This window comes from Pelophylax lessonae, assembly GCF_965119305.1.
Source record: "Pelophylax lessonae genome assembly, chromosome: 11".
NCBI classification, from domain to species: Eukaryota; Metazoa; Chordata; class Amphibia; order Anura; family Ranidae; genus Pelophylax; species Pelophylax lessonae.
In genome coordinates, this window is record NC_138778.1 from 231,862,649 (window position 1) to 231,889,517 (window position 26,869).

The 26,869-nt window shown below is 54.2% G+C and overlaps 1 protein-coding gene across 1 annotated transcript in view; it reads right to left on the reverse strand.

Moving 5' to 3' along the window:
- Window positions 1-25,336, reverse strand: part of BPTF (bromodomain PHD finger transcription factor) — a 109,017-nt gene extending 83,681 nt beyond the window's left edge. Inside the window, exons 1-2 of the mRNA XM_082272102.1 lie at window positions 24,790-25,336; window positions 5,846-6,668 (exon numbers count right to left, since the gene is read on the reverse strand). Coding sequence (XP_082128228.1) covers window positions 5,846-6,668; window positions 24,790-25,210 — 1,244 coding nt within the window. The 5' untranslated portion in view covers window positions 25,211-25,336. The remainder of the gene's footprint in view (window positions 1-5,845; window positions 6,669-24,789) is intronic.
- Window positions 25,337-26,869: the final 1,533 nt, after the last annotated feature.

The following is a 26,869-nucleotide window of genomic DNA, read 5'->3' on the forward strand; positions in this document are numbered from 1 at the left end:
ATGTTTGTATAAAACAAAGAGCAGGACACTACCATAGCGCAGAGTGTTAAACATTTATTAATGGCACAACAGATTAAGAACACTTATAAAATGGTAGGTAAAATCAGGCATCTCGACAGATAACTGGTGTTCCCCTCCGTGCGTCACGCCAGCACGGAGGAGACGCAGCGGCCATCTTTCTGATGGTTTGTGGAGCACAGCGTGACGCACGGAGGGCAACATTTGCACTTTTCAGCGGACAGGACAGCCCTGGACAAAAGACGGCCGATCGGTCGGCCGACGATCGGTACGTGTGTACGGGGCTTAAACAGACTTTTTGGTCCAGTCATTCTTGGGCGTTTTTAGGAGTAGCGCCACATTATTTACAATACAACTACATCACCAGCCTGGTCTCAAATTACCAACTCAATCGCTCTCTTCGTTCCTCCTAAAACCACCTGCCCTCTAGCTCCCTCGTCACCTCCTCCCATAATCGCCTCCAGGACTTTTCCAGAGCCTCTCCAATCCTATGGAACTCCTTACCCCAATCTGTCTGATTATCTCCTACTCTATTAGCTTTTAGACAATCCCTGAAAATCCTCCTCTTCAGAGAAGCCTATCCTACCCATCCCTGAAAATCCTCCTCTTCAGAGAAGCCTATCCTACCCATCCCTGAAAATCCTCCTCTTCAGAGAAGCCTATCCTACCCATCCCTGAAAATCCTCCTCTTCAGAGAAGCCTATCCTACCCATCCCTGAAAATCCTCCTCTTCAGAGAAGCCTATCCTACCCATCCCTGAAAATCCTCCTCTTCAGAGAAGCCTATCCTACCCATCCCTGAAAATCCTCCTCTTCAGAGAAGCCTATCCTACCCATCCCTGAAAATCCTCCTCTTCAGAGAAGCCTATCCTACCCATCCCTGAAAATCCTCCTCTTCAGAGAAGCCTATCCTACCCATCCCTGAAAATCCTCCTCTTCAGAGAAGCCTATCCTACCCATCCCTGAAAATCCTCCTCTTCAGAGAAGCCTATCCTACCCACACCTAACCACTGTACTTCCATTTTCTCCATCAGCTCATCCCCCACAGTTTTTGCCTTTTGTATCACTTGACCCTCCCTTCTAGATTGTAAGCTCTAACGAGCCGGGCCCTCCGATTACTCCTGTATTGAATTGTACTGTAACTGTATTGTCTGCCCTTATATTGTAAAGCTCTGTGCAAACTGTTGGCACTATATAAATCCTGTATAATAATAATAACTATTCTCCCCATTGATACCAATGAGCATGATGCCTCCTACTACTGACCAGAGGTGCTGAAGCTCGAAGCTCCAAAACACTAAGGCTGCATTCACATGTCAGCTTATAATCGCGGGCAGAACCGCCGCGGTTCCGCCCGCGATTCGGAGATTTATTGCAAATCGCGGGACGCCTAGCGTTGCCCATTGATTTGCAATAGCCCCCCAAACGCCGAGCGATGTTGCCGCGATTTACGCCCGCCAAATCGCGGCATCATCGCGCAAACAAAATCGCGGGACGCAATACGCTCCAAAAAAGTACAAGAGCTTCTTTGGAGCGTATTGCGTCCCGCGATTTTGTTTGCACGATGTTGCCGCGATTCGGCGGGCGTAAATCGTGGCAACATCGCTCGGCGTTTGGGGGGCTATTGCAAATCAACGGGCAACGCTAGGCGTCCCGCGATTTGCAATAAATCTCCGAATCGCGGGCGGAACCGCGGCGGTTCTGCCCGCAATTATAAGCTGACATGTGAATGCAGCCTAAAGGGAAGTGTAAAAAAAATAAATAAATAAAAATAAATAAATTATTCTCTACGGTGTTCACATCTCCACTCCAAGTGGCGTGAAGCAAAATGCCTGAACCTCAAAAATGTTGAGTCACTTGGTGCATTTTTAATGCATTTTATTTCTCCAAAGAAATGCATGGAAAAGAACGTTTTTTTTAAACATTTTTTGAGCGCTCAGAGACACTCAGTATACCTCAACTATCTATATTCTCATGTGCTTATTACTTCAATGTCTACAAAAATATATCACTAAATATGTGTTTGTTTCTTTGGTTGCATATATCACCCTATACATCAGGGATCCTCAAACTACGGCCCTCCAGCTGTTGCAGAACTACACGTCCCACGAGGCATTGTAAAACTGACATTCACAGACATGACTAGGCATGATGGGAATTGTAGTTCCTGAACAGCTGGAGGGCCATAGTTTGAAGACCCCTGCTGTATAATATATATATATATGTAGAGCAGCGATGGCAAACCTTGGCATCCCTGATGTTTTGGAACTACATTTCCCATGATGCTCCACTACACTGCAGAGGTCATGAGCATCATGGGAAATGTTGTTCCAAAACATCAGGGATGCCAAGGTTCCCCATCACTGATATAGAGGTTTATGTACAGTGCTTTGAAAAAGTATTCACACCCCTTGAAATTTTCCACATTTTCTCATGTTACAACCAAAAACGTAAATGTATTTTATTGGGATTTTCTGTGATAGACCGACACAAAGTGGCCATAATTGTGAAGAGGAAGGAAAATGATAAATGATACAAAGAAATCTGTGAAAAGTGTGGCTGCATTTGTGTTCAACCCCCCGGAGTCAATCCTTTGTAGAACCGCCTTTCCCTGCAATTACAGCTGCAAGTCTTTTTGGGGATGTCTCTACCAGCTTTGCACATCTAGAGAGGACATTTCTGCCCATTCTTCTTTGCAGAATATCTCATCTCTGTCAGATTGGATGGAGAGCGTCTGTGAACAGCAATTTTCAAGTCTTGCCACAGATTCTCAATGTGATTTAGGTCTGGACTGTGACTGGGCCATTCCAACACATGAATATGCTTTGATGTAAACCATTCCATTGTAGCTCTGGCTGGAAGTTTTGGGTTGTTGTCCTGCTGGAAGGTGAACCTCCACCCCAGTCTCCAGTCTTTTCTTCTAAGATTGCCCTGTATTTGGCTCCATCCATCTTACCATCAACTCTGACCAGCTTCCCTGTCCCTGCTGAAGAAAAGCATCCCCACACCATGATGCTGCCACCACCATGTTTCACAGTGGGGATGGTGTGTTCAGGGTGATGTGCAGTGTTAGTTTTCCCCCACACATAGCGTTTTGCTTTTAGGCCAAAAAGTTAAATGTTGGTCTCATCTGAGCAGAGCTTCTTCTTCCACATGTTTGCTGTGTCCCCCACGTGGCTTCTCCCAAACTGCAAATGGGACTTCTTATGGCTTTCTTTCACCAATGGCTTTCTTCTTCTCACTCTTCCATAAAGGGCAGATTTGTGGAGCGCACGACTAATAGTTGTCCTGTGGACAGATTCTCCCACCTGAGCTGTGGATCTCTGCAGCTCCTCCAGAGTTTCCATGGGCCTCTTGGCTGCTTCTCTGATGAATGCTCTCCCTGCCCGGCCGGTCAGTTTAGGTGGACAGCCATGTCTTGGTAGGGGCCCGGCCGGTCAGTTTAGGTGGACGGCCATGTCTTGGTAGGGGCCCGGCTGGTCAGTTTAGCTGGACGGCCATGTCTTGGAAGGGTTGCAGTGGTGCCATACTCTTTCCATTTTCCCATGATGGATTGAACAGCGCTCGGTGAGATGTTCAAAGCTTGGGAGATTTTATTATTACCTAACCCTGCTTTACACTTCTCCACAACTTTATCCCTGACCTGTCTGGTGTGTTCCTTGGTCTTCATGATGCTGTTTGTTCACTGAGGTTCTCTAACAAACCTCTGAGGGCTTCACAGAACAGCTGCATTTATACTGAGATTAAATGACACACAGGTGGACTCTATTTACTAATTAGGTGACTTCTGAAGGGAATTGGTTCCACTAGATTTTAGTTAGGGGTATCAGAGTAAAAGGGGGGTGAATACAAATGCAGCCACACTTTTCACAGATTTATTTGTATCATTTATCATTTTCCTTCCACATCACAATTATGGCCACTTTATGTCGGTCTATCACAGAAAAACCAATAAAATTAATTTACATTTTTGGTTGTAACATGACAAAATGTGGAAATTTTCAAGGGGTGTGAATACTTTTTCAAGGCACTGTACATCTAGTAGAGATTCTCACCCCCTGAAGACGTATAATGCTGAAACGCGTTGGGGTTCCTTACCTCTGTATAGTTCATTATACACTCATTCATTGTGTCTATAAGCAGGCATTTTAGCAGAAAAGCCCTTTGTGGTCACACTCGTGTTGCCCTACTTTGATACATTATCCCTTCATGGTTTGGTATCTCATAGTTGCACAAATCTTCCCCAGCTCCTCCCCTTGTGGGATTTGTTCAAGTTTGAGCATTTTTCTGCTCAAATGCAATCATTTATTAAAAATAAAAAACAAATAAATAAAGCACTAATAAATCAATTAACAATAAATAACATTATTCCATATTAAAATAATAAATTAACCCCAAACCCAAAAAATTAAACAAATTATTTTCTAACCCCAGCCTTAACCCTAAAAAAAAAAAACAAACTACAGAATATAAATAAAACAAACAAAAGCAGATAAAAAAGCTGAAAAACAAGTGATGAAAGAGATATTTTTTTTATATATTGGCTATATTGAATAAAAATCCTGCAAGACAAAACAAAACTAAAATAGCGCACATGAAGCTCTGGAAAAATAAATGCTCAGGTGTAAATGCAGGGGGGGGGGGGGGAGAGGGATGCTGGGGGGGAAGAAGAAGGATGCTGGGGGGGAAGAAGAAGGATGCTGGGGAGGAGGGAGAAAGGATGCTGGGGAGGAGGGAGAAAGGATGCTGGGGAGGAGGGAGAAAGGATGCTGGGGAGGAGGGAGAAAGGATGCTGGGGAGGGGGGAGAAAGGATGCGGGGGGGGGGGAGAAGGATGCTGGGGGGGGGATAGAAGGATGCTGGGGGGGGGATAGAAGGATGCTGGGGGGGGGGATAGAAGGATGCTGGGGGGGGGATAGAAGGATGCTGGGGGGGGATAGAAGGATGATGGGGGGGATAGAAGGATGATGGGGGGGATAGAAGGATGATGGGGGGGATAGAAGGATGATGGGGGGGATAGAAGGATGATGGGGGGGGATAGAAGGATGATGGGGGGGGGATAGAAGGATGATGGGGGGGGATAGAAGGATGATGGGGGGGGGGGATAGAAGGATGATGGGGGGGGGGATAGAAGGATGATGGGGGGGATAGAAGGATGATGGGGGGGATAGAAGGATGATGGGGGGGATAGAAGGATGATGGGAGGGGATAGAAGGATGATGGGGGGGGGGATAGAAGGATGATGGGGGGGGGGATAGAAGGATGATGGGGGGGGGGGATAGAAGGATGATGGGGGGGGGGGATAGAAGGATGATGGGGGGGGGGGATAGAAGGATGATGGGGGGGGGGATAGAAGGATGATGGGGGGGGGGGATAGAAGGATGATGGGGGGGGGGATAGAAGGATGATGGGGGGAAGAAGGACAATGGGGGGGGGGGGGGAGTGATGCTGGAGATGAAAAGAAAGTCATGTGAGGCAGTAGGAGCCCAAACCCGTACTTCAGGGACATTTCCTGCACTGCTCCTGTGTGAACTCTGAAGTCGCTATGACAAGCCGGGGCTCACACAGGAGCAGTGCAGGAAACTGCAGCAATTCAGACAGAAATCGCTCCACATTTCCGTTCAAACCATATGCCACTCTTTGCAATGCGATTTGCTGCCATTATTTTGTATGGACACCACAAAGTATCAGTACTTGGTACCGGCTAGTACTTGATGAGAGTGTTGGTGCCTCCCTAGTAAACAAGAACTTGGCCCGGTTGCCCTGGTTACAGCACTTTGCATTGATATAGAAGTCGCCCCCGACAACTAAAAAAACCAATGGACTTACATGATAATGCGTCTCGTTAGAAACCAGTATTTCCGTCTGTGGCGGTCGTAGCCGATTGGCTCGTGCCTTATGTAAGGTTTGTTTTTTTGGATCTCCGCCACACAGTCAATGACGCCTGAAATTTTGTGTGCGACGCACACCTCGCACTGCCACTCGTCCTCCGGCACCTCCTCCAGAGGAGGCTTTACACACTCCAGGTGGTAGACGGCCGAGCAGGTCTCGCAACAAAGCAAGTCCCCCAGTTTGTGGCACACGCGACAGTGGTCATCGTACTGGATGACGCCCTCGGACATCAGCTCCTCGCGGGCTATGTTGGTGGTCAGGAACTGGTCCACCAGGAAGAGCAGCACCTGCACCTTGCTCTCTATGGGGCCATAGGGATAATCGTCCACTTCCTGGAAGGGAAGAACGTGCTGGAACTCCTTGTCGCTTTCACAGTAAACACGCAGCACCTCCGGCCAAGTCATGCCGTCTATAAAGTAGAGGGTGGAGTTGACGCTGTCCTTTAAGTCAGCTGGTCCAAAGGTAGTATTTGAGGTGTCCTCCTCCCGAAGGACGGCCTTCAAAAGGGCGACGTGCGTCTCGGCCAGCAGGGTGCACTGTTCCTGGCTGACCAGAGCGGCGCAGAAGTCCTCGAAGCGGAAAGGGGAGAGCCGCAGAACCGTGCCGAAGTTCCTCAGCACCTCGTAGACTGCTATCACGTTCATCAGGTGCTCAGAGGGCAGCAGCAAATCTTCCGAAGACTTGGGGAACTCCAGAGGCGGGACGTCCTTCTCCTCGTATATTGGGGACCGCGGCCTGTGGATCCGGGGTCTTCGCCTTCCTGTTAACAGAAGGAGAAAAAATCAGTTAGATGGGAATTGGAGACGACAAACATCTGAGCTTCAGGGATGGATTTTATTGCAGTTTTATTGGTCAAACTTGGACCAAATTATATATATATATATACCCAGGAGCTTTTTGTCTGAGACAATAGGTGCAGGAACTCCCCTGTCTGCGTCACCGCTTGTCTCCACCCCCTTCCCACCTCCTGCACCATTCCTTGGTTCCACCTCCCAAGTACTGCTCCTTTTAGAGAATACAGAACCATATAACAATTGTGGTACTACTGTACATCATTTGTATGGAATTTATTAATAACAAGAAAAACAGTAAACTAGAGCACAAGCAGCCAGCAACAATAGACCCCCCGCCCCTCAGCAACAATGAACCACCCGAAACGAAATACCCCCTCCCCCAGCAGCACCAACAGACTATCCAGCAGCCAGCACCAACAGACTATCCAGCACCAATAGACTATCCAGCAGCCAGCACCAATAGACTATCCAGCAGCCAGCACCAATAGACTATCCAGCAGCCAGCACCAATAGACTATCCAGCAGCCAGCACCAATAGACTATCCAGCAGCCAGCACCAATAGACTATCCAGCAGCCAGCACCAATAGACTATCCAGCAGCCAGCACCAATACACTATCCAGCAGCCAGCACCAATACACTATCCAGCAGCCAGCACCAATAGACTATCCAGCAGCCAGCACCAATAGACTATCCAGCAGCCAGCACCAACAGACTATCCAGCAGCCAGCACCAACAGACTCTCCAGCAGCCAGCACCAACAGACTCTCCAGCAGCCAGCACCAACAGACTCTCCAGCAGCCAGCACCAACAGACTCTCCAGCAGCCAGCACCAACAGACTCTCCAGCAGCCAGCACCAACAGACTCTCCAGCAGCCAGCACCAACAGACTCTCCAGCAGCCAGCACCAACAGACTATCCCGCAGCCAGCACCAACAGACTATCCCGCAGCCAGCACCAACAGACTATCCCGCAGCCAGCACCAACAGACTATCCCGCAGCCAGCACCAACAGACTATCCCGCAGCCAGCACCAACAGACTATCCCGCAGCCAGCACCAACAGACTATCCCGCAGCCAGCACCAACAGACTATCCCGCAGCCAGCACCAACAGACTATCCCGCAGCCAGCACCAACAGACTATCCAGCAGCCAGCACCAACAGACTATCCAGCAGCCAGCACCAACAGACTATCCAGCAGCCAGCACCAACAGACTATCCAGCAGCCAGCACCAACAGACTATCCAGCAGCCAGCACCAACAGACTATCCAGCAGCCAGCACCAACAGACTATCCAGCAGCCAGCACCAACAGACTATCCAGCAGCCAGCACCAACAGACTATCCAGCACCAACAGACTATCCAGCAGCCAGCACCAACAGACTATCCAGCAGCCAGCACCAACAGACTATCCAGCAGCCAGCACCAACAGACTATCCAGCAGCCAGCACCAACAGACTATCCAGCACCAACAGACTATCCAGCAGCCAGCACCAATAGACTATCCAGCAGCCAGCACCAATAGACTATCCAGCAGCCAGCACCAACAGACAGACTATCCAGCAGCCAGCACCAACAGACTATCCAGCCGCCAGCACCAACAGACTATCCAGCCGCCAGCACCAATAGACTATCCAGCAGCCAGCACCAACAGACTATCCAGCAGCCAGCACCAACAGACTATCCAGCAGCCAGCACCAACAGACTATCCAGCCGCCAGCACCAACAGACTATCCAGCAGCCAGCACCAATAGACTATCCAGCAGCCAGCACCAACAGACTATCCAGCAGCCAGCACCAACAGACTATCCAGCAGCCAGCACCAACAGACTATCCAGCAGCCAGCACCAACAGACTATCCAGCAGCCAGCACCAACAGACTATCCAGCACCAACAGACTATCCAGCACCAACAGACTATCCAGCACCAACAGACTATCCAGCACCAACAGACTATCCAGCACCAACAGACTATCCAGCACCAACAGACTATCCAGCACCAACAGACTATCCAGCACCAACAGACTATCCAGCACCAACAGACTATCCAGCACCAACAGACTATCCAGCAGCCAGCACCAACAGACAGACTATCCAGCAGCCAGCACCAACAGACAGACTATCCAGCAGCCAGCACCAACAGACAGACTATCCAGCAGCCAGCACCAACAGACTATCCAGCAGCCAGCACCAACAGACTATCCAGCAGCCAGCACCAACAGACTATCCAGCAGCCAGCACCAACAGACTATCCAGCAGCCAGCACCAACAGACTATCCAGCAGCCAGCACCAACAGACTATCCAGCAGCCAGCACCAACAGACTATCCAGCAGCCAGCACCAACAGACTATCCAGCAGCCAGCACCAACAGACTATCCAGCAGCCAGCACCAACAGACTATCCAGCCGCCAGTACCAATAGACTATCCAGCAGCCAGCACCAATAGACTATCCAGCAGCCAGCACCAATAGACTATCCAGCAGCCAGCACCAATAGACTATCCAGCAGCCAGCACCAATAGACTATCCAGCAGCCAGCACCAATAGACTATCCAGCAGCCAGCACCAACAGACTATCCAGCAGCCAGCACCAACAGACTATCCAGCAGCCAGCACCAACAGACTATCCAGCAGCCAGCACCAACAGACTATCCAGCAGCCAGCACCAACAGACTATCCAGCAGCCAGCACCAACAGACTATCCAGCAGCCAGCACCAATAGACTCTCCAGCAGCCAGCACCAATAGACTCTCCAGCAGCCAGCACCAATAGACTCTCCAGCAGCCAGCACCAATAGACTCTCCAGCAGCCAGCACCAATAGACTCTCTAGCAGCCAGCACCAATAGACTCTCCAGTAGCCAGCACCAATAGACTCTCCAGTAGCCAGCACCAATAGACTCTCCAGTAGCCAGCACCAATAGACTCTACACCAGCCAGCACCAATAGACTCTACACCAGCCAGCACCAATAGACCCTCCCCCAGCAACAATGTATCACTGGCAACACAATACCCCATCCCCTAGCAACAATAGACCCCAGCAGCAACAACAGATTTTCCTGCAAGCCAGCATCACTAGATCCCTCTCAGCAACAACTGACCCCCAGCAACATAGGTTTCCCCCCTCAGCAACAGTAGAGCCCCACCAACAATCGATCTCCTAAGCAACAGTACAAACCCCTCCCCACCCCACAAAAGTAGATCTCCTCCAGAACCATTAGATTCCCCCCAGCAGATAGCATCAATAGACCTTGAACCCCTTGCCATTACATACAGTCAGTGCTCTAGGTGCCGGAAACCGCGTTCCCCCCTCGCATTCCCGCTGAAAAAAAGCCCTGTGTGCACCAATCATGGAACGCCTTGCATTTTGGTCAATGAATGCAAAGCATTTAGTGATTAGACAAGGCAGAGATTGTGATGTCATCATCCCGCCTCTCTACCTCATCCAACCAGAGAATGCCTTACATCACGGGTCAAACACAAGGCCCGCAGGCCGAATTCGGTCCTCCAGGCTATGGACTACTGGGGAAGCAGAGAATCACCGCAGTGGTCACGGACAATACAGTAATTGCCACAGTCTTCCAGGTCCTGTGCCAAGCAGCTTCCCTTCTGCAAAATAAACACCAGGGGTCACTCATGCCACACGGATGCCATTATCAGAATGCCTTGCATATTGGTCAATGAATGGAAAGCATTCAGTAATTGGACAAGGCAGAGATGATGTCATCACCCCACCTCTCTACCTCATCCAACCAGTGAATGCCTTACATCACTTGTGTCAAACACAGGGCCCGTAGGCTGAATCCGGCTCTCCAGGCCATTCCATGTGGCCCTCACACCTCTCTTGCAGTAGAAGGAGAGCTCCAGCCCCCCTCTGGTCCTCCTCCAGAAGGCTGAATTCAGCCCTCCAGGCCATTCCATGTGGCCCTCACACCTCACGCAGTAGGAGTGCTCCAGCCCTCCTCTGGTCCTCCTCCAGAAGGCTGAATTCAGGCTGAATCCGGCCCTCCAGGCCATTTCATGTGGCCCTCACACCTCTCTTGCAGTAGCAGGAGCGCTCCAGCCCTCCTCTGGTCCTCCTCCAGAAGGTTGAATTCAGGCTGAACCTGGCCCTCCAGGCCATTTCATGTGGCCCTCACACCTCTCTTGCAGTAGCAGGAGCGCTCCAGCCCTCCTCTGGTCCTCCTCCAGAAGGTTGAATTCAGGCTGAACCTGGCCCTCCAGGCCATTTCATGTGGCCCTCACACCTCTCTTGCAGTAGAAGGAGAGCTCCAGCCCTCCTCTGGTCCTCCTCCAGAAGGTTGAATTCAGGCTGAACCTGGCCCTCCAGGACATTTCATGTGGCCCTCACAACTCTCCTGCAGTAGCAGGAGCGCTCCAGCCCTCCTCTGGTCCTCCTGCAGATCCTGCACTTTCTAGCAACGCCCCCAAGCATCAGCACACGGTAAGGGGGGGTGCACTGTGACGTAAGGGAGGGTGGTATGCTCTGGACATCTGGTCTTACAGCCAAGTTTGACTGTTTTGAATGCTGTCAGTTTTTTTAATCTGGCGCCGAGTACCCGGAAGTGATGTCATGACATCACTTCCGGGTTTTTTACATGGAGACCCTATCAGAGCCGAATGCGGCTTTGATCGGGTCTTTGGCGGCCGTGCAGGTAAGATGCCCGGGTCTCCTGGTGGGACGGGAGACCCGGACGAGCTGCGGAAGGCGGCAGGAGGGGGGGGGGCGTCCCCTCCCGCTCCTTGCAATGACAGCCGAGCAGCTTTTCATGCCCATCGGTTGTCATTACAAGACAGCCGACCGTTAGCTATGGACGCTGGTACCGGGGTGATGCCTCTAGCTGCAGCCATCACTCGGATACAACACTTTCCCGAAATATCGGCAATATCGGTAACCTCCGGGGCCGATTCCGAAATCTCGGGGAAAGTGCAGATCGGCCCCCGATATATCGGTGGTGCTGACAATCAAGTCAATCCCTAATTTGAACACCATGTACATTTGTGGGTGTTACTTACGTATGCTTTTTTTTTTTGCCGCGCAAGCTCACGGGGACGCTTTAAAAAATATATATATATATTTTTTTTTTCCCTATTTTTTTAAAAAAAATAGAAAAATCTGATCACTTTTTTTGCTGTCACAAGCAATATAAACATCCCTTGTAAAAAGGAATAGGAGTGACAGGTACTCTTTATGGAGGGATCGGGGGGAATGTGACAGTAATAGGCAGTGACAGGTACTCTTTATGGAGGGATCGGGGGGAATGTGACAGTAATAGGAGTGACAGGTACTCTTTATGGAGGGATCGGGGAGGAATGTGACAGTAATAGGAGTGACAGGTACTCTTTATGGAGGGATCGGGAGGAATGTGACAGTAATAGGCAGTGACAGGTACTCTTTATGGAGGGATCGGGGGGAATGTGACAGTAATAGGCAGTGACAGGTACTCTTTATGGAGGGATCGGGGGGAATGTGACAGTAATAGGCAGTGACAGGTACTCTTTATGGAGGGATCGGGGGGAATGTGACAGTAATAGGAGTGACAGGTACTCTTTATGGAGGGATCGGGGGGAATGTGACAGTAATAGCAGTGACAGGTACTCTTTATGGAGGGATCGGGGGAATGTGACAGTAATAGGAGTGACAGGTACTCTTTATGGAGGGATCGGGGGGAATGTGACAGTAATAGGAGTGACAGGTACTCTTTATGGAGGGATCGGGGGGAATGTGACAGTAATAGGCAGTGACAGGTACTCTTTATGGAGGGATCGGGGGGAATGTGACAGTAATAGGCAGTGACAGGTACTCTTTATGGAGGGATCGGGGAGGAATGTGACAGTAATAGGAGTGACAGGTACTCTTTATGGAGGGATCGGGGGGGGGGGGATGTGACAGTAATAGCAGTGACAGGTACTCTTTATGGAGGGATAGGGGGGAATGTGACAGTAATAGGAGTGACAGGTACTCTTTATGGAGGGATAGGGGGGAATGTGACAGTAATAGGCAGTGACAGGTACTCTTTATGGAGGGATCGGGGGGAATGTGACAGTAATAGGCAGTGACAGGTACTCTTTATGGAGGGATTGGGGAGGAATGTGACAGTAATAGGCAGTGACAGGTACTCTTTATGGAGGGATCGGGGGGAATGTGACAGTAATAGGCAGTGACAGGTACTCTTTATGGAGGGATCGGGGGGAATGTGACAGTAATAGGCAGTGACAGGTACTCTTTATGGAGGGATCGGGGGGAATGTGACAGTAATAGGAGTGACAGGTACTCTTTATGGAGGGATCGGGGGGAATGTGACAGTAATAGGCAGTGACAGGTACTCTTTATGGAGGGATCGGGGAGGAATGTGACAGTAATAGGAGTGACAGGTACTCTTTATGGAGGGATCGGGGGGGGGGGATGTGACTGTAATAGCAGTGACAGGTACTCTTTATGGAGGGATAGGGGGGAATGTGACAGTAATAGGAGTGACAGGTACTCTTTATGGAGGGATCGGGGGGGGGGGATGTGACAGTAATAGCAGTGACAGGTACTCTTTATGGAGGGATAGGGGGGAATGTGACAGTAATAGGAGTGACAGGTACTCTTTATGGAGGGATAGGGGGGAATGTGACAGTAATAGGCAGTGACAGGTACTCTTTATGGAGGGATCGGGGGGAATGTGACAGTAATAGGAGTGACAGGTACTCTTTATGGAGGGATCGGGGGGGGATGTGACAGTAATAGCAGTGACAGGTACTCTTTATGGAGGGATCGGGGGTCTAAAAGACACCAAACCCCTCCCCTGCACTTAAAAGTAATAAAAACGCCTAAAATCTGCATTTATGAATACTGACAGTTTTATTTTTATAATCGGCGCCGTTGGCTGCCAAGTAAGCTGGAAGTGACGCCGTTTTCGGGTTACTTCATTGGAGACTCGATCCAAGCCGAATCCAGCTTTGTTCGGGACTCTAAACAGGCAGCGGACGTGCCGGCTGGTTGCTCGGGTCTCCCGGTAGGACAGGAAGACCTGGGCAGAGGGGGCATCCACTCACCTGCTGCCGCCACTTGCCGACCATCCACCGCAGTTATACAGTAACAGGTTGCTGCGAATCGCTGTACCTGTATGGTGGTGGTTCATGAGAGCGCTCCTGTGGGCACACGCGCGCGCCTACTTGACCGCGGGTGAAGCCGAGGCGCATGGCGGGCGGCTCCGAAATGCTGCCGGGCACCCGCGATCGCTCCCCGTGAAGTTGTAAACACAGCAGACCGCTATTCTCTCTGGTATCAACACAGAGCGCCTGTGATCCTCCTATATAGGATCACAGATCTCTGTATTGATTTCACAAGCCACGCCCCCCACAGTTAGAAAGCACCCCCTAGGGACACAGATAACTCTTTGATCACCCCTGGATTAACCCCTTCCCTGCCAGTGTCATTATTACAGTGACAGTGCATATTTTTAGCACTGATTACTGTAGTAATGTCACTGGTCCCCCCAAAAAGTGTCAAAAATGTCAGTTCGGGGTCCGATCTGTCCGCCGCAATGTCGCAGTCCCACTAAAAATCGCAGATCGCCGCCATTACTAGTAAAAAATAACAAGACGACGACAAATCTTTCCCCTAGTTTGTAGACGTGAAAACTTTTGCGCAAACTAATCAATATACGCTTATTGCGATTTTTTATTTTTACCAAAAATATGTAGCAGAATACAAATTCGCCTAAAATGATGACAAAAAAATTATTTTTACATTTTTTTTCCTTGAGAATGTTATCTAGCAGAAAGTAAAAAATTGTTTTTTTTTTCTTCCAGAATTGTCGCTTTTTTTTTGTTTGTAGCGCAAAAAATAAAAAAAAATAAAAACCGCAGAGGTGATCAAATTTCACCAAAAGAAAGCTCTGTTTGTGGGGAGAAAAAGACATCAATTTTATTTGGGTATAGCGTCGCATGACTGCATAATAGTCCGTTAAAGTAACGCAGTGCCAAATCGCAAAATATGGCCTGGTCATTAACCGGGGAGGAAATCCTTCCGGTCCAGAAGTGGTTAAATCAATTCCACCCGGCGTTCAGCGGAGGTAAACGGCAGATTTCAGAGCGGCTGACTCCATGCGACTTTCTTTCCTTCTATCGGATTCTGTGTTCCTCTTTCTGTGCCCAGAGCGGGGTCTCAGGATGTGGCCCAATCAGTGACCCCCACAAAGTGAGACCGCGTTTCCTGCATTCTTATCAGACCCCCCCCCGAATGGAAGGATTGTGACGCGCTCAGCCGCCCCATAAATCCAGGTTTGTCAGTGCAGACAGCAAATCCTGACCACTGCCATAGACCAATATATCTGCTGCTTTCTTCTCCGTTCAACACTCCTACAATTCCCAACAGAGTGAGAGCTTGGGTTGTATAGACACTATCGGGATATAAGGGGAGGAGCATAACCCCAGGTTCGGGGTCAGGTCAGCCTCTGCATTCTGCGCTATTGTTGGTATCCCCCACCGCCCAGGCCCGCCCCGAGGCCCCACAACTCCAGTGCCCCCCCCCCCCCCAAGGCCCCACAACTCCAGTGGCCCCCCCAAGGCCCTACAACTCCAGTCACCCCCCCACAACTCCAGTCGCCCCCCCAAGGCCCCACAACTCCAGTCGCCCCCCCCCCCAACTCCAGTCGCCCCCCCCCCCAAGGCCCCACAACTCCAGTTGCTCCCCCCACAACTCCAGTCGCCCCCCCCAAGGCCCCAAAACTCCAGTCGCCCCCCCAAGGCCCCAAAACTCCAGTCGCCCCCCCAAGGCCCCACAACTCCAGTCGCCCCCCCAAGGCCCCACAACTCCAGTCGCCACCCCAAGGCCCCACAACTCCAGTCGCCCCCCCAAGGCCCCACAACTCCAGTCGCCCCCCCAAGGCCCCACAACTCCAGTCACCCCCCCAAGGCCCCACAACTCCAGTCGCCCCCCCCACCCAAGGCCCCACAACTCCAGTCGCCCCCCCCACCCAAGGCCCCACAACTCCAGTCACCCCCCCCCACCCAGGGCCCCACAACTCCAGTCGCCACCCCCACCCAAGGCCCCACAACTCCAGTCACCCCCCCCCACCCAAGGCCCCACAACTCCAGTCGCCCCCACCCAAGGCCCCACAACTCCAGTCGCCCCCCCCCCCCCAGGCCCCACAACTGTAGTCGCCCCCCCCCCCAAGGCCCCACAACTGTAGTCGCCCCCCCCCCCAAGGCCCCACAACTCCGGTCACCCCCCCCCCCCCCGCCGAGGACCCACAACTCTGGTCACCCCCCCCGTTGAGGACCCACAACTCCGGTCGACCCCAGCCGAGGACCCACAACTCCGGTCGACCCCAGCCGAGGACCCACAACTCCGGTCGACCCCAGCCGAGGACCCACAACTCCGGTCGACCCCCCCCGCCGAGGACCCACAACTCCGGTCGACCCCCCCAGAGGACCCACAACTCCAGTCGACCCCCCCAGAGGACCCACAACTCCAGTCGACCCCCCCAGAGGAACCACAACTCCAGTCGCACCATGAGGCCCCAACTAGATCGGCTCTGTGAGGTCCTTTCCAACACACGGCTAGTGAGCACACATGGCGCAATGAATAGCGAGGTGGAAGGAAGCACATTTACCGAGAAAACCACAGCCGGCCCCTACAATGAGCTGCAGGACCTGCAGGAAACAGACGCAGCCACTGGAACCAATAATTCTGTGCCCCCCCATGTTGAGCTGATGAGGAGGAAACCTAACACCCCCCCCCAAACCCCCCCATCTCTGTACAAAATCTCACCAACAGCAGACAATAGGCAGATGTGTGAAAGCCAGAATTACTCCAATGTGTGACACAAACACTTCTTTCCACACTTCATGGAGCCGGCGCCCCCTTACTACAGATATCAGCTTCCTACCCCGTCTACTGCACCCCCTTACTACAGATATCAGCTTCCTACCCCGTCTACTGCGCCCCCTTACTACAGATATCAGCTTCCTACCCCATCCAAAATTCTCCATCTACTGCGCCCCCTACTGCTCCTCCTCTCATTTCACACCTTTCCAGCAATCCTGAGATAGCAGCTGTGAAAACTCAGACCGGAAAAGTAAAGTTGCTTCTTACTGCCTGGATACAATGATATCACCCCCCCCCCCTATTCCTATTGGCTGGAACTATATTTCTTAAATAATAATTCCAACCTATAGAGGGAGAGGGCAACCTGTTGTCACCTATGTAACACTCAAAGTAGAGCTGCACGATTCTGGCCAAAATGAGAATCACGATTTTTTAGCTTGGAATAAAGATCACGATTCTCTCACGATTCTCTGTGTAACAAAAAAAAATTGGGATAACTTTACTGTTACGTTTTTTTTTTTTTTTTATTCATTAAAGTCTATTAATTGCGTTTGAAAGACTGCTGCGCAAATCCAGTGTGACATCAAATATTACAACAATCGTTATTTTATTCTGTAGGGTCTCTGCTAAAAAAAATATATAAAATGTTTGGGGGTTCTAAGTACTTTTCTAGCAAAAAAAAACAGATTTTAACCTGCAGGCAACAAGTGTCAGAAAAAGATCCAGTCTTTAAGAGGTTAAACTTCCTTTCTCCCTGGCAGAGGGAAGGAAAAGATACAATGTAATCATTTTGTTTATAGTTACTGGCTTTGTTTGCAGGAGGCTCTTTTTTTTTTTCCACAGCTGTTCTCTCTGCAGCTATGCAAAGAATCGAGCATATGTCAGGTTCAGATCGTCAGGAGGGGTGAACCGAGATCGCGATTTTCATACGATTAATCGTGCAGCTCTAACTCAAAGGGTGGGCGGTAACGCAAGCATTCCGCACATGTGCTGCTAAGTCGCTGATGTTTCTGTAAAGAGAGAGCTCACAGCACAGAGACCAAACTGTCAAAGACCGCTCTCAGCACTGGACTAACGATTGGTAGGTGGCGGGACCCCCTGCACCCTGCAGGCTATCGGCACACCCCCCCCCTGCAGGTTACCGGCACCTTGCACGCACCCCCCCCCCCCTGCAGGCTACCGGCACATAGCACGCCCCCTACCCCTGCAGGCTACCGGCACCTAGCACGCCCCCCCCCTCCTGCAGGCTACCGGCACCTAGCACGCCCCTCCTGGAGGGCTACCGGCACCTAGCACGCCCCTCCTGGAGGGCTACCGGCACCTAGCACGCCCCTCCTGGAGGGCTACCGGCACCTAGCACGCCCCTCCTGGAGGGCTACCGGCATCTAGCACGCCCCTCCTGGAGGGCTACCGGCACCTAGCACGCCCCTCCTGGAGGGCTACCGGCACCTAGCACGCCCCTCCTGAAGGGCTACCGGCACCTAGCACGCCCCTCCTGCAGGCTACCGGCACCTAGCACGCCCCCACTGCAGGCTACCGGCACCTAGCACGCCCCCACTGCAGGCTACCGGCACCTAGCACGCCCCTACTGCAGGCTACCGGCACCTAGCACGCCCCTCCTGCAGGCTACCGGCACCTAGCACGCCCCTCCTGCAGGCTACCGGCACCTAGCACGCCCCTCCTGCAGGCTACCGGCACCTAGCACGCCCCTACTGCATGCTACCGGCACCTAGCACGCCCCTCCTGCAGGCTACCGGCACCTAGCACGCCCCTCCTGCATGCTACCGGCACCTAGCACGCCCCTCCTGCAGGCTACCGGCACCTAGCACGCCCCTCCTGCAGGCTACCGGCACCTAGCACGCCCCTCCTGCAGGCTACCGGCACCTAGCACGCCCCTCCTGCATGCTACCGGCACCTAGCACGCCCCCCCCCCTGCAGGCTACCGGCATCTAGAACCCCCCCCCCCCCCCCTGCAGGCTACTGGCTCTAGTAGAAGGTAGTAGAGTAGATAGAGAAGCCTGTCCCCTCCAGCATGCAGCATAGAAGGGAGATTCCACTCTGTGTAAAAGCAGCAGTCTCTCTGCAGAGGCCTGAGAACTACCCCCGCTGAGCCAGAGCCTGAGAACTACCCCCGCTGAGCCAGACCTATAGCTGTGCAACAAGCAAAACTCACTCTCCCCGTATAACTCTAGATGGAGACCCCACTGCTTCTACACAGAGCAAGGGTCCTCCTCCGCAGCATGCTGGCAGCAGACCGGCTTTTCTACTCATGCTGAGGCTGCTTTACAGAGAAAAAAACAGTAAAAAGTTTACAAATCTTTTATTTCCGATTCACCTGGAGGTGTACAGCGGATTTTATCTCAAACCACCTATTGGGCATTCTGAAGGAAGTACAAACCTTCTATGGGCATCACTGCTTCTCTATTATACCCCAATCACAGCTCAGCATTAGGACGCACCCACAACCTACACCCTGACCCCCACCCACTACCCACACCCTGACCCCCACCCGCTACCCACACCCTGACCCCCACCCGCTACCCACGCCCTGACCCCCACCCGCTACCCACACCCTGACCCCCACCCGCTACCCACACCCTGACCCCCACCCGCTACCCACACCCTGACCCCCACCCGCTACCCACACCCTGACCCCCACCCGCTACCCACACCCTGACCTCCACCCGCTACCCACACCCTGACCTCAACCCACTACCCACACCCTGACCTCAACCCGCTACCCACACCCTGACCCCCACCCGCTACCCACACCCTGACCCCCACCCGCTACCCACACCCTGACCTCCATCCACTACCCACACCCTGACCCCCACCCACACCCTGACCTCAACCCACTACCCACACCCTGACCCCCACCCGCTACCCACACCCTGACCCCCACCCGCTACCTACACCCTGACCCCCACCCGCTACCCACACCCTGATCCCCACCCGCTACCCACACCCTGATCCCCACCCTGATCCCCACCCTGACCCACACCAGCTACCCACTCCCACTACCCACACCCTGACCCCAACCCTGACCAGCTACCCCCACCCGCTACCCACACCCTGACCCCAACCCTGACCCACACCAGCTACCCCCACCCGCTACCCACACCCTGACCCACACCAGCTACCCACACCCTGACCCCCACCCGCTACCCACACCCTGACCCCCACCCGCTACCCACACCCTGACCCCCACACCCTGACCTCAACCCACTACCCACACCCTGACCCCCACCCGCTACCCACACCCTGACCCCCACCCGCTACCCACACCCTGACCCCCACCCGCTACCCACACCCTGATCCCCACCCGCTACCCACACCCTGATCCCCACCCTGACCCACACCAGCTACCCACTCCCACTACCCACACCCTGACCCCAACCCTGACCAGCTACCCCCACCCGCTACCCACACCCTGACCCCAACCCTGACCCACACCAGCTACCCCCACCCGCTACCCACACCCTGACCCCAACCCTGACCCACACCAGCTACCCCCACCCTGACCCCCACCCGCTACCCACACCCTGACCCCCACCCGCTACCCACACCCTGACCCCCAGCCGCTACCCACACCCTGACCCCAACCCTGACCCACACCAGCTACCCACTCCCACTACCCACACCCTGACCCCCACCCGCTGCTACCCACACCCTGATACCCACCCGCTACCTACACCCTGATCCCCACCCGCTACCCACACCCTGACCCCCACCCGCTACCCACATCCCCACCCGCTACCCACACCCTGACCCCAACCCTGACCCACACCAGCTACCCACTCCCACTACCCACACCCTGACCCCCACCCGCTACCCACACCCTGACCCCCACCCGCTACCCACACCCTGACCCCCACCCGCTACCCACACCCTGACCCCCACCCGCTACCCACACCCTGACCCCCACCCGCTACCCACACCCTGACCCCCACCCGCTACCCACACCCTGATCCCCACCCGCTACCCACACCCTGACCCACACCAGCTACCCACACCCTGACCCCAACCCTGACCAGCTACCCCCACCCGCTACCCACACCCTGACCCCAACCCTGACCCACACCAGCTACCCCCACCCGCTACCCACACCCTGACCCCAACCCTGACCCACACCAGCTACCCCCACCCGCTACCCACACCCTGACCCCCACCCGCTACCCACACCCTGACCCACACCAGCTACCCACTCCCACTACCCACACCCTGACTCCCACCCGCTACCCACACCCTGACCTCCACCCACTACCCACACCCTGACCCCCACCCGCTACCCACACCCTGACCTCCACCCACTACCCACACCCTGACCCCCACCCGCTACCCACACCCTGACCCCCACCCGCTACCCACACCCTGACCCCAACCCTGACCCACACCAGCTACCCCCACCCTGACCCCCACCCGCTACCCACACCCTGACCCCCAGCCGCTACCCACACCCTGACCCCAACCCTGACCCACACCAGCTACCCACTCCCACTACCCACACCCTGACCCCCACCCGCTGCTACCCACACCCTGATACCCACCCGCTACCTACACCCTGATCCCCACCCGCTACCCACACCCTGACCCCCACCCGCTACCCACCCGCTACCCACACCCTGACCCCAACCCTGACCCACACCAGCTACCCACACCCTGACCCCAACCCTGACCAGCTACCCCCACCCGCTACCCACACCCTGACCCCAACCCTGACCCCCACCCGCTACCCACACCCTGACCCCAACCCTGACCCACACCAGCTACCCCCACCCGCTACCCACACCCTGACCCCCACCCGCTACCCACACCCTGACCCACACCAGCTACCCACTCCCACTACCCACACCCTGACTCCCACCCGCTACCCACACCCTGACCTCCACCCACTACCCACACCCTGACCCCCACCCGCTACCCACACCCTGACCTCCACCCACTACCCACACCCTGACCCCCACCCGCTACCCACACCCTGACCCCAACCCACACCAGCTACCCACTCCCACACCCTGACCCCCACCCACACCCTGACCCCCACCCGCTACCCACTCCCTGACCCCCACCCGCTACCCACTCCCACTACCCACACTCTGACTCCCACCTGCTACCCACACCCTGACCCCAAACCGCTACCGACACCCTGAACCCAACCCTGACCCACACCCGCTACCCACTCCCACTACCCACACCCTGACCCCCACCCGCTACCCACACCCTGATCCCCACCCGCTAGCCACACCCTGATCCCCACCCGCTACCCACACCCTGACCCCCACCCGCTACCCACACCCTGACCCCCACCCACTACCCACACCCTGACCCCCACCCTGACCCCAACCCGCTACCCACACCCTGACCTCAGCCCGCTACACACCCTCACCCCAACCCGCTACCCACACCCGCTACCTACACCCTGACCCCCACCCACCACACACACGCGCTACACACACCCTGACCCCAACCCTCTACCCACACCCACTACCCCCCCATGCCATACAATCTTCATATTCACTCTTCTGCTCGGTGTCAGTAATGGAGATAAATGGGGTTCTCATAGAAATGTGACCAATAAACATTTCCCCCCAACATTCCATACATGTCATACAATAGCATTACATGTGACTCTTCCTTTATCCCCCCTCCCCCACCACAGTCCTCAAAATAAAATCGTTCTTGGGTAAGAAGAAAGGGGTACGGGGGGGGTAAGAGATGGGGTACAGGGTGGGTATGGAGGAGTAAAGGATGGGGTAATGGAGGAGTACGGTGGGTTAGGAGGTACAGTATGGGTATGAATGGACAGATGGGTAATAAAGGGGTACCAGATTGGTATGGAGGAATATATATTGGGGTACAGGAAGGGTATGGGGGAGTATATATCAGGGTACAGGGAAGGGTGGGGGGGGGGGGAGTATATATCAGGGTACGGGGAAGGGTGTGAAGGGATATATTTTGGGGTACAGGAAAGGTACGGGGGAGTATATATCAGGGTACAGGGAAAGGTGTGGAGGGATATATATTGGGGTACAGGGAGGGTACGGGGGAGTATATATTGGGGTATGGGGGAGGGTGTGGAGGGATATATATTGGGGTACAGGAAGGGTAGAGGGGAGTATATATCAGGCTACGGGGGAAGGGTGAGAAGGGATATATCGGGGTACAGGAAGGGTGTGGAGAGATATATATCGGGGTACGGGGAAGGGTGTGGAGAGATATATATCGGGGTACGGGGAAGGGTGTGGAGGGATATATATTGGGGTACAGGAAGGGTACGGGGGAATATATATTGGGGTACAGGAAGGGTGTGGAGGGATATATATTGGGGTACAGGAAGGGTTTGGGGGAGTATATATCAGGGTACGGGGGAGGGGTGTGGTGGGATATATATTGGGGTACAGGAAGGGTAGAGGGGAGTATATATCGGGGTACGGGGGAGGGTGTGGAGTGATATATTGGGGTACAGGAAGGGTGTGGAGGGATATATATTCGGGTACAGGAAGGGTACGGGGGAATATATATTGGGGTACAGGAAGGGTGTGGAGGGATATATATTGGGGTACAGGAAGGGTACGGGGGAATATATATTGGGGTACAGGAAGGGTGTGGAGGGATATATATTGGGGTACAGGAAGGGTGTGGAGGGATATATATTGGGGTACAGGAAGGGTTTGGGGGAGTATATATCAGGGTACGGGGGAGGGGTGTGGTGGGATATATATTGGGGTACAGGAAGGGTTTGGGGGAGTATATATCAGGGTACGGGGGAGGGGTGTGGTGGGATATATATTGGGGTACAGGAAGGGTTTGGGGGAGTATATATCAGGGTACGGGGGAGGGGTGTGGTGGGATATATATTGGGGTACAGGAAGGGTAGAGGGGAGTATATATCGGGGTACGGGGGAGGGTGTGGAGTGATATATCGGGGTACGGGGAAGGGTGTGGAGGGATATATATTGGGGTACAGGAAGGGGGTGAGGTAGAAGAGGGATATAGATGAAGGTATATAGAGGAGTATATATTGGGGCACAGAACTGGTATAGAGGGGAATACATTGGGGTGGAGGAGGGGTGAGGGTTCTCTCATTTGGGGCCCCCCCCAGTAGGGAGTGTTAGGTGTTGTCTCACCCAGGGGTGTAGTGGGGGGAGGGGTTAGTAGTCAGGAATGGGGAAAAGGTTGGGGATGATGGTGTACTCCCCGGTAGGGGGTGTAGTGTGGGGGGATGGGGATGATGGTTGGTAGTTCACCAGTCTCCCCAGTAGGTGGTGGTGTGTGGGGGAGGGGGGTGAAGCGGGAGGCGGAGATGATGGTAGTTCCCGGTAGGTGGTGGTGTATGGGGAAGACAGTAGTTCCCGGTTCCCCCGGTAGGTGGCGATGTGGGGGGATGGGGAAGCGGGGGATGGAGATGATGGTAGGTCCCGGTGTGGGGGGATGGGGATGACAGTAGTTCCCGGTTCCCCGGTAGGTGGTGGTGTGTGGGGGATGGGGAAGCGGGGGATGGAGATGACAGTAGTTCCCGGTTCCCCCGGTAGGTGGTGCTGTGTGGGGGATGGGGAAGCGGAGGATGGAGATGAAGGTAAGTCCTCGGTAGGTGGTGCTGTGTGTAGCGGGGGATGGGAAGGATGGAGATGAAGGTAAGTCCCCGGTCCCCCCGGTAGGTGTCGCTGTGGGGGAGGGGGAAGTGGGGGATGGAGATGACGGTCGGTAGTTCCCCCGGTAGGTGTCGCTGTGGGGGAGGGGAAGGATGGAGATGACGGTTGGTAAGTCCCGGTTCCCCCCGGTAGGGGTTGCTGTGGGGGATGGGGATGACGGTCGGTAGTCCCTGGTCCCCCCGGTAGGTGTCGCTCTCTCACCCGGTGTCTCGCTGTAGTCGGTGTTGGGGGGGGGATGGGAAGTGGGGGATGGAGATGACGGTCGGTAAGTCCCCGGTCCCCCCGGTAGGTGTCGCTGTGGGGGATGGGAAGCAGGGGATGAAGATGACGGTAAGTCCCCGGTTCCCCCCGGTAGGTGTCGCTGTGGGGGAGGGGAGAAGTGGGGGATGGGGATGACGGTAAGTCCCGGTTCCCCCCGGTAGGTGTCGCTGTGGGGGATGGGAGAAGTGGAGGATGGGGATGACGGTAAGTCCCCGGTGTCGCTGTGGGAGAAGTGGGGGATGGAGATGACGGTCGGTAGTCCCCGGTCCCCCCGGTAGGTGTCGCTGTGTGGGAGGGGAGAAGTGGAGGATGGGGATGACGGTCGGTAATTCCCCGGTAGGTGTCGCTCTCTCTCACCCGGTGTCCCGCTGTAGTCGCTGTAGTCGGTGCCGTCGCTCTCCTCCCCCCGGTAATCCTCATCATTGAGGTCCTCGTCCAGTAGGAGGAGGGGATCTTCCTCCGGGGGGGGCTCCTCCTCCTCCTCCTCATCCTCGGTGTCCCGGATCCGTTCCTCCTCGCTGGAATCATCGTAGACGATCCGGTTGATGTTATTGGCGGCGGCTGCGGCCCTTCCCCGCCCTCCTCCCCTCCCCCTCCTCCGCCGTCCGGTGGTGTTGGTGTACGGGACCGGTCCGGGGGGTGGCGGGGGGGACGGCGCTTTCCTCCTCCACCGGCCGCGGCTGCTTCCCCTCAGGCGGGTGCGGAGCCCGGGGGGGGCGGAGGGCGGCTCTACCGGGACGGCCGGTCTCTTCGGAGGTCTCCCCCTCCGGCCCCGCATCCTCCCCCGCAACGTTCTGTCCGTTCTCCGCCCTCCGCTTCACTCCCGGGGCACCGAATCTCCGTCCGGAGAGCCCGCGGCCGCCATCTTACCCAACGCTGCCGGAGCCCAGGCCTACAGTCACGTGACCCGCCACAGCGCCGCACCACACTGACATCTGCTGGTCACAGCCGGGAACTGCAACTCCGCCGCACCACACTGACATCTGCCGGCCTATGCCGGGAACTGCAACTGGAGGGAACTGTGTGTTATACAATCCTACTACTACCTACCCTACTACTACCACAGCACCCCCACACTGACCCCTACCGGCCAACACCGGGAACTGCAACTGGGGGGAACTCTGTGTGTGTGATACTATCCAATCCATCCACTTACCTACTGTACTACATCTACCTACCCTACAACCACCCATCCATCTGCCAACCTACTCTACTACTACCCATCTATCTACCTACTCTACTACTTCTACCCATCCATCTACCTACCCACCCTACTACTACCCACCTTCCCTACTACATCTACCCATCTATCTACCTACCTACTCTACTACTACCCATCTACCCACCCTACTACTACCCATCTATCTGCCCACCTACTCTACTACTTCTACCCATCCATCTACCTACCAAACCTACTACTACCCATCTACCCACCCTACTACCCCCCATCCATCTACCTACCCACCCTACTACTACCCATCTACCCACCCTACTACCATCTATCCATCTACCCACCCTACTACTACCCATCCATCTGCCCACCTACTCTTCTACTACCCATCTACCCACCCTACCACCACCCATCCATCTGCCCACCTACTCTACTACTACCCATCTACCCACCCCACTACTACACATCCATCTATCTACCTACCCAACTACCTCTACCCATCCATCTACCTACCCACCCTACTACTACCCACCTACCCTACTACTACCCATCCATCTGCCCACCCTACTACTACCCATCTACCCACCCTACTACTACCCATCTACCCACCCTACTACTACCCATCTACCCACCCTACTACTACCCATCCATCTGCCTACCTATTCTACTACTTCTACCCATCCATCTACCTACCCACCCTACCACTATCCACCTACCCTACTACCAATACCCACCCTACTACTACCCATCTCTCTACCTACCTACCGACCTACTCTACTACTACCCATCTACCCACCCTACCACTACCCATCTATCTGCCCACCTACTCTACTACATCTACCCACCCTACTACTACCCATCTATCTACCTACCTACTCTACTACTACCCATCTACCCACCCTACTACTACCCATCCATCTGCCCACCTACTCTACTACTTCTACCCATCCATCTACCTACCCAACCTACTACTACCGATCTACCCACCCTACTACCACCCATCCATCTGCCCACCTACTATACTACTACCCACCCCACTACTACACATCCATCTGTCTACCTACTATACTACTACCCATCTGCCCACCCTACCACTAACCATCTATCTGCCCACCTACTCTACTACATCTGCCCACCCTACTACCACCCATCCATCTGCCCACCTACTCTACTACTACCCATCTACCCACCCTACTACTACCCATCCATCTACCCACCTACTCTACTACCTCTACCCATCCATCTACCTACCCACCCTACTACTAC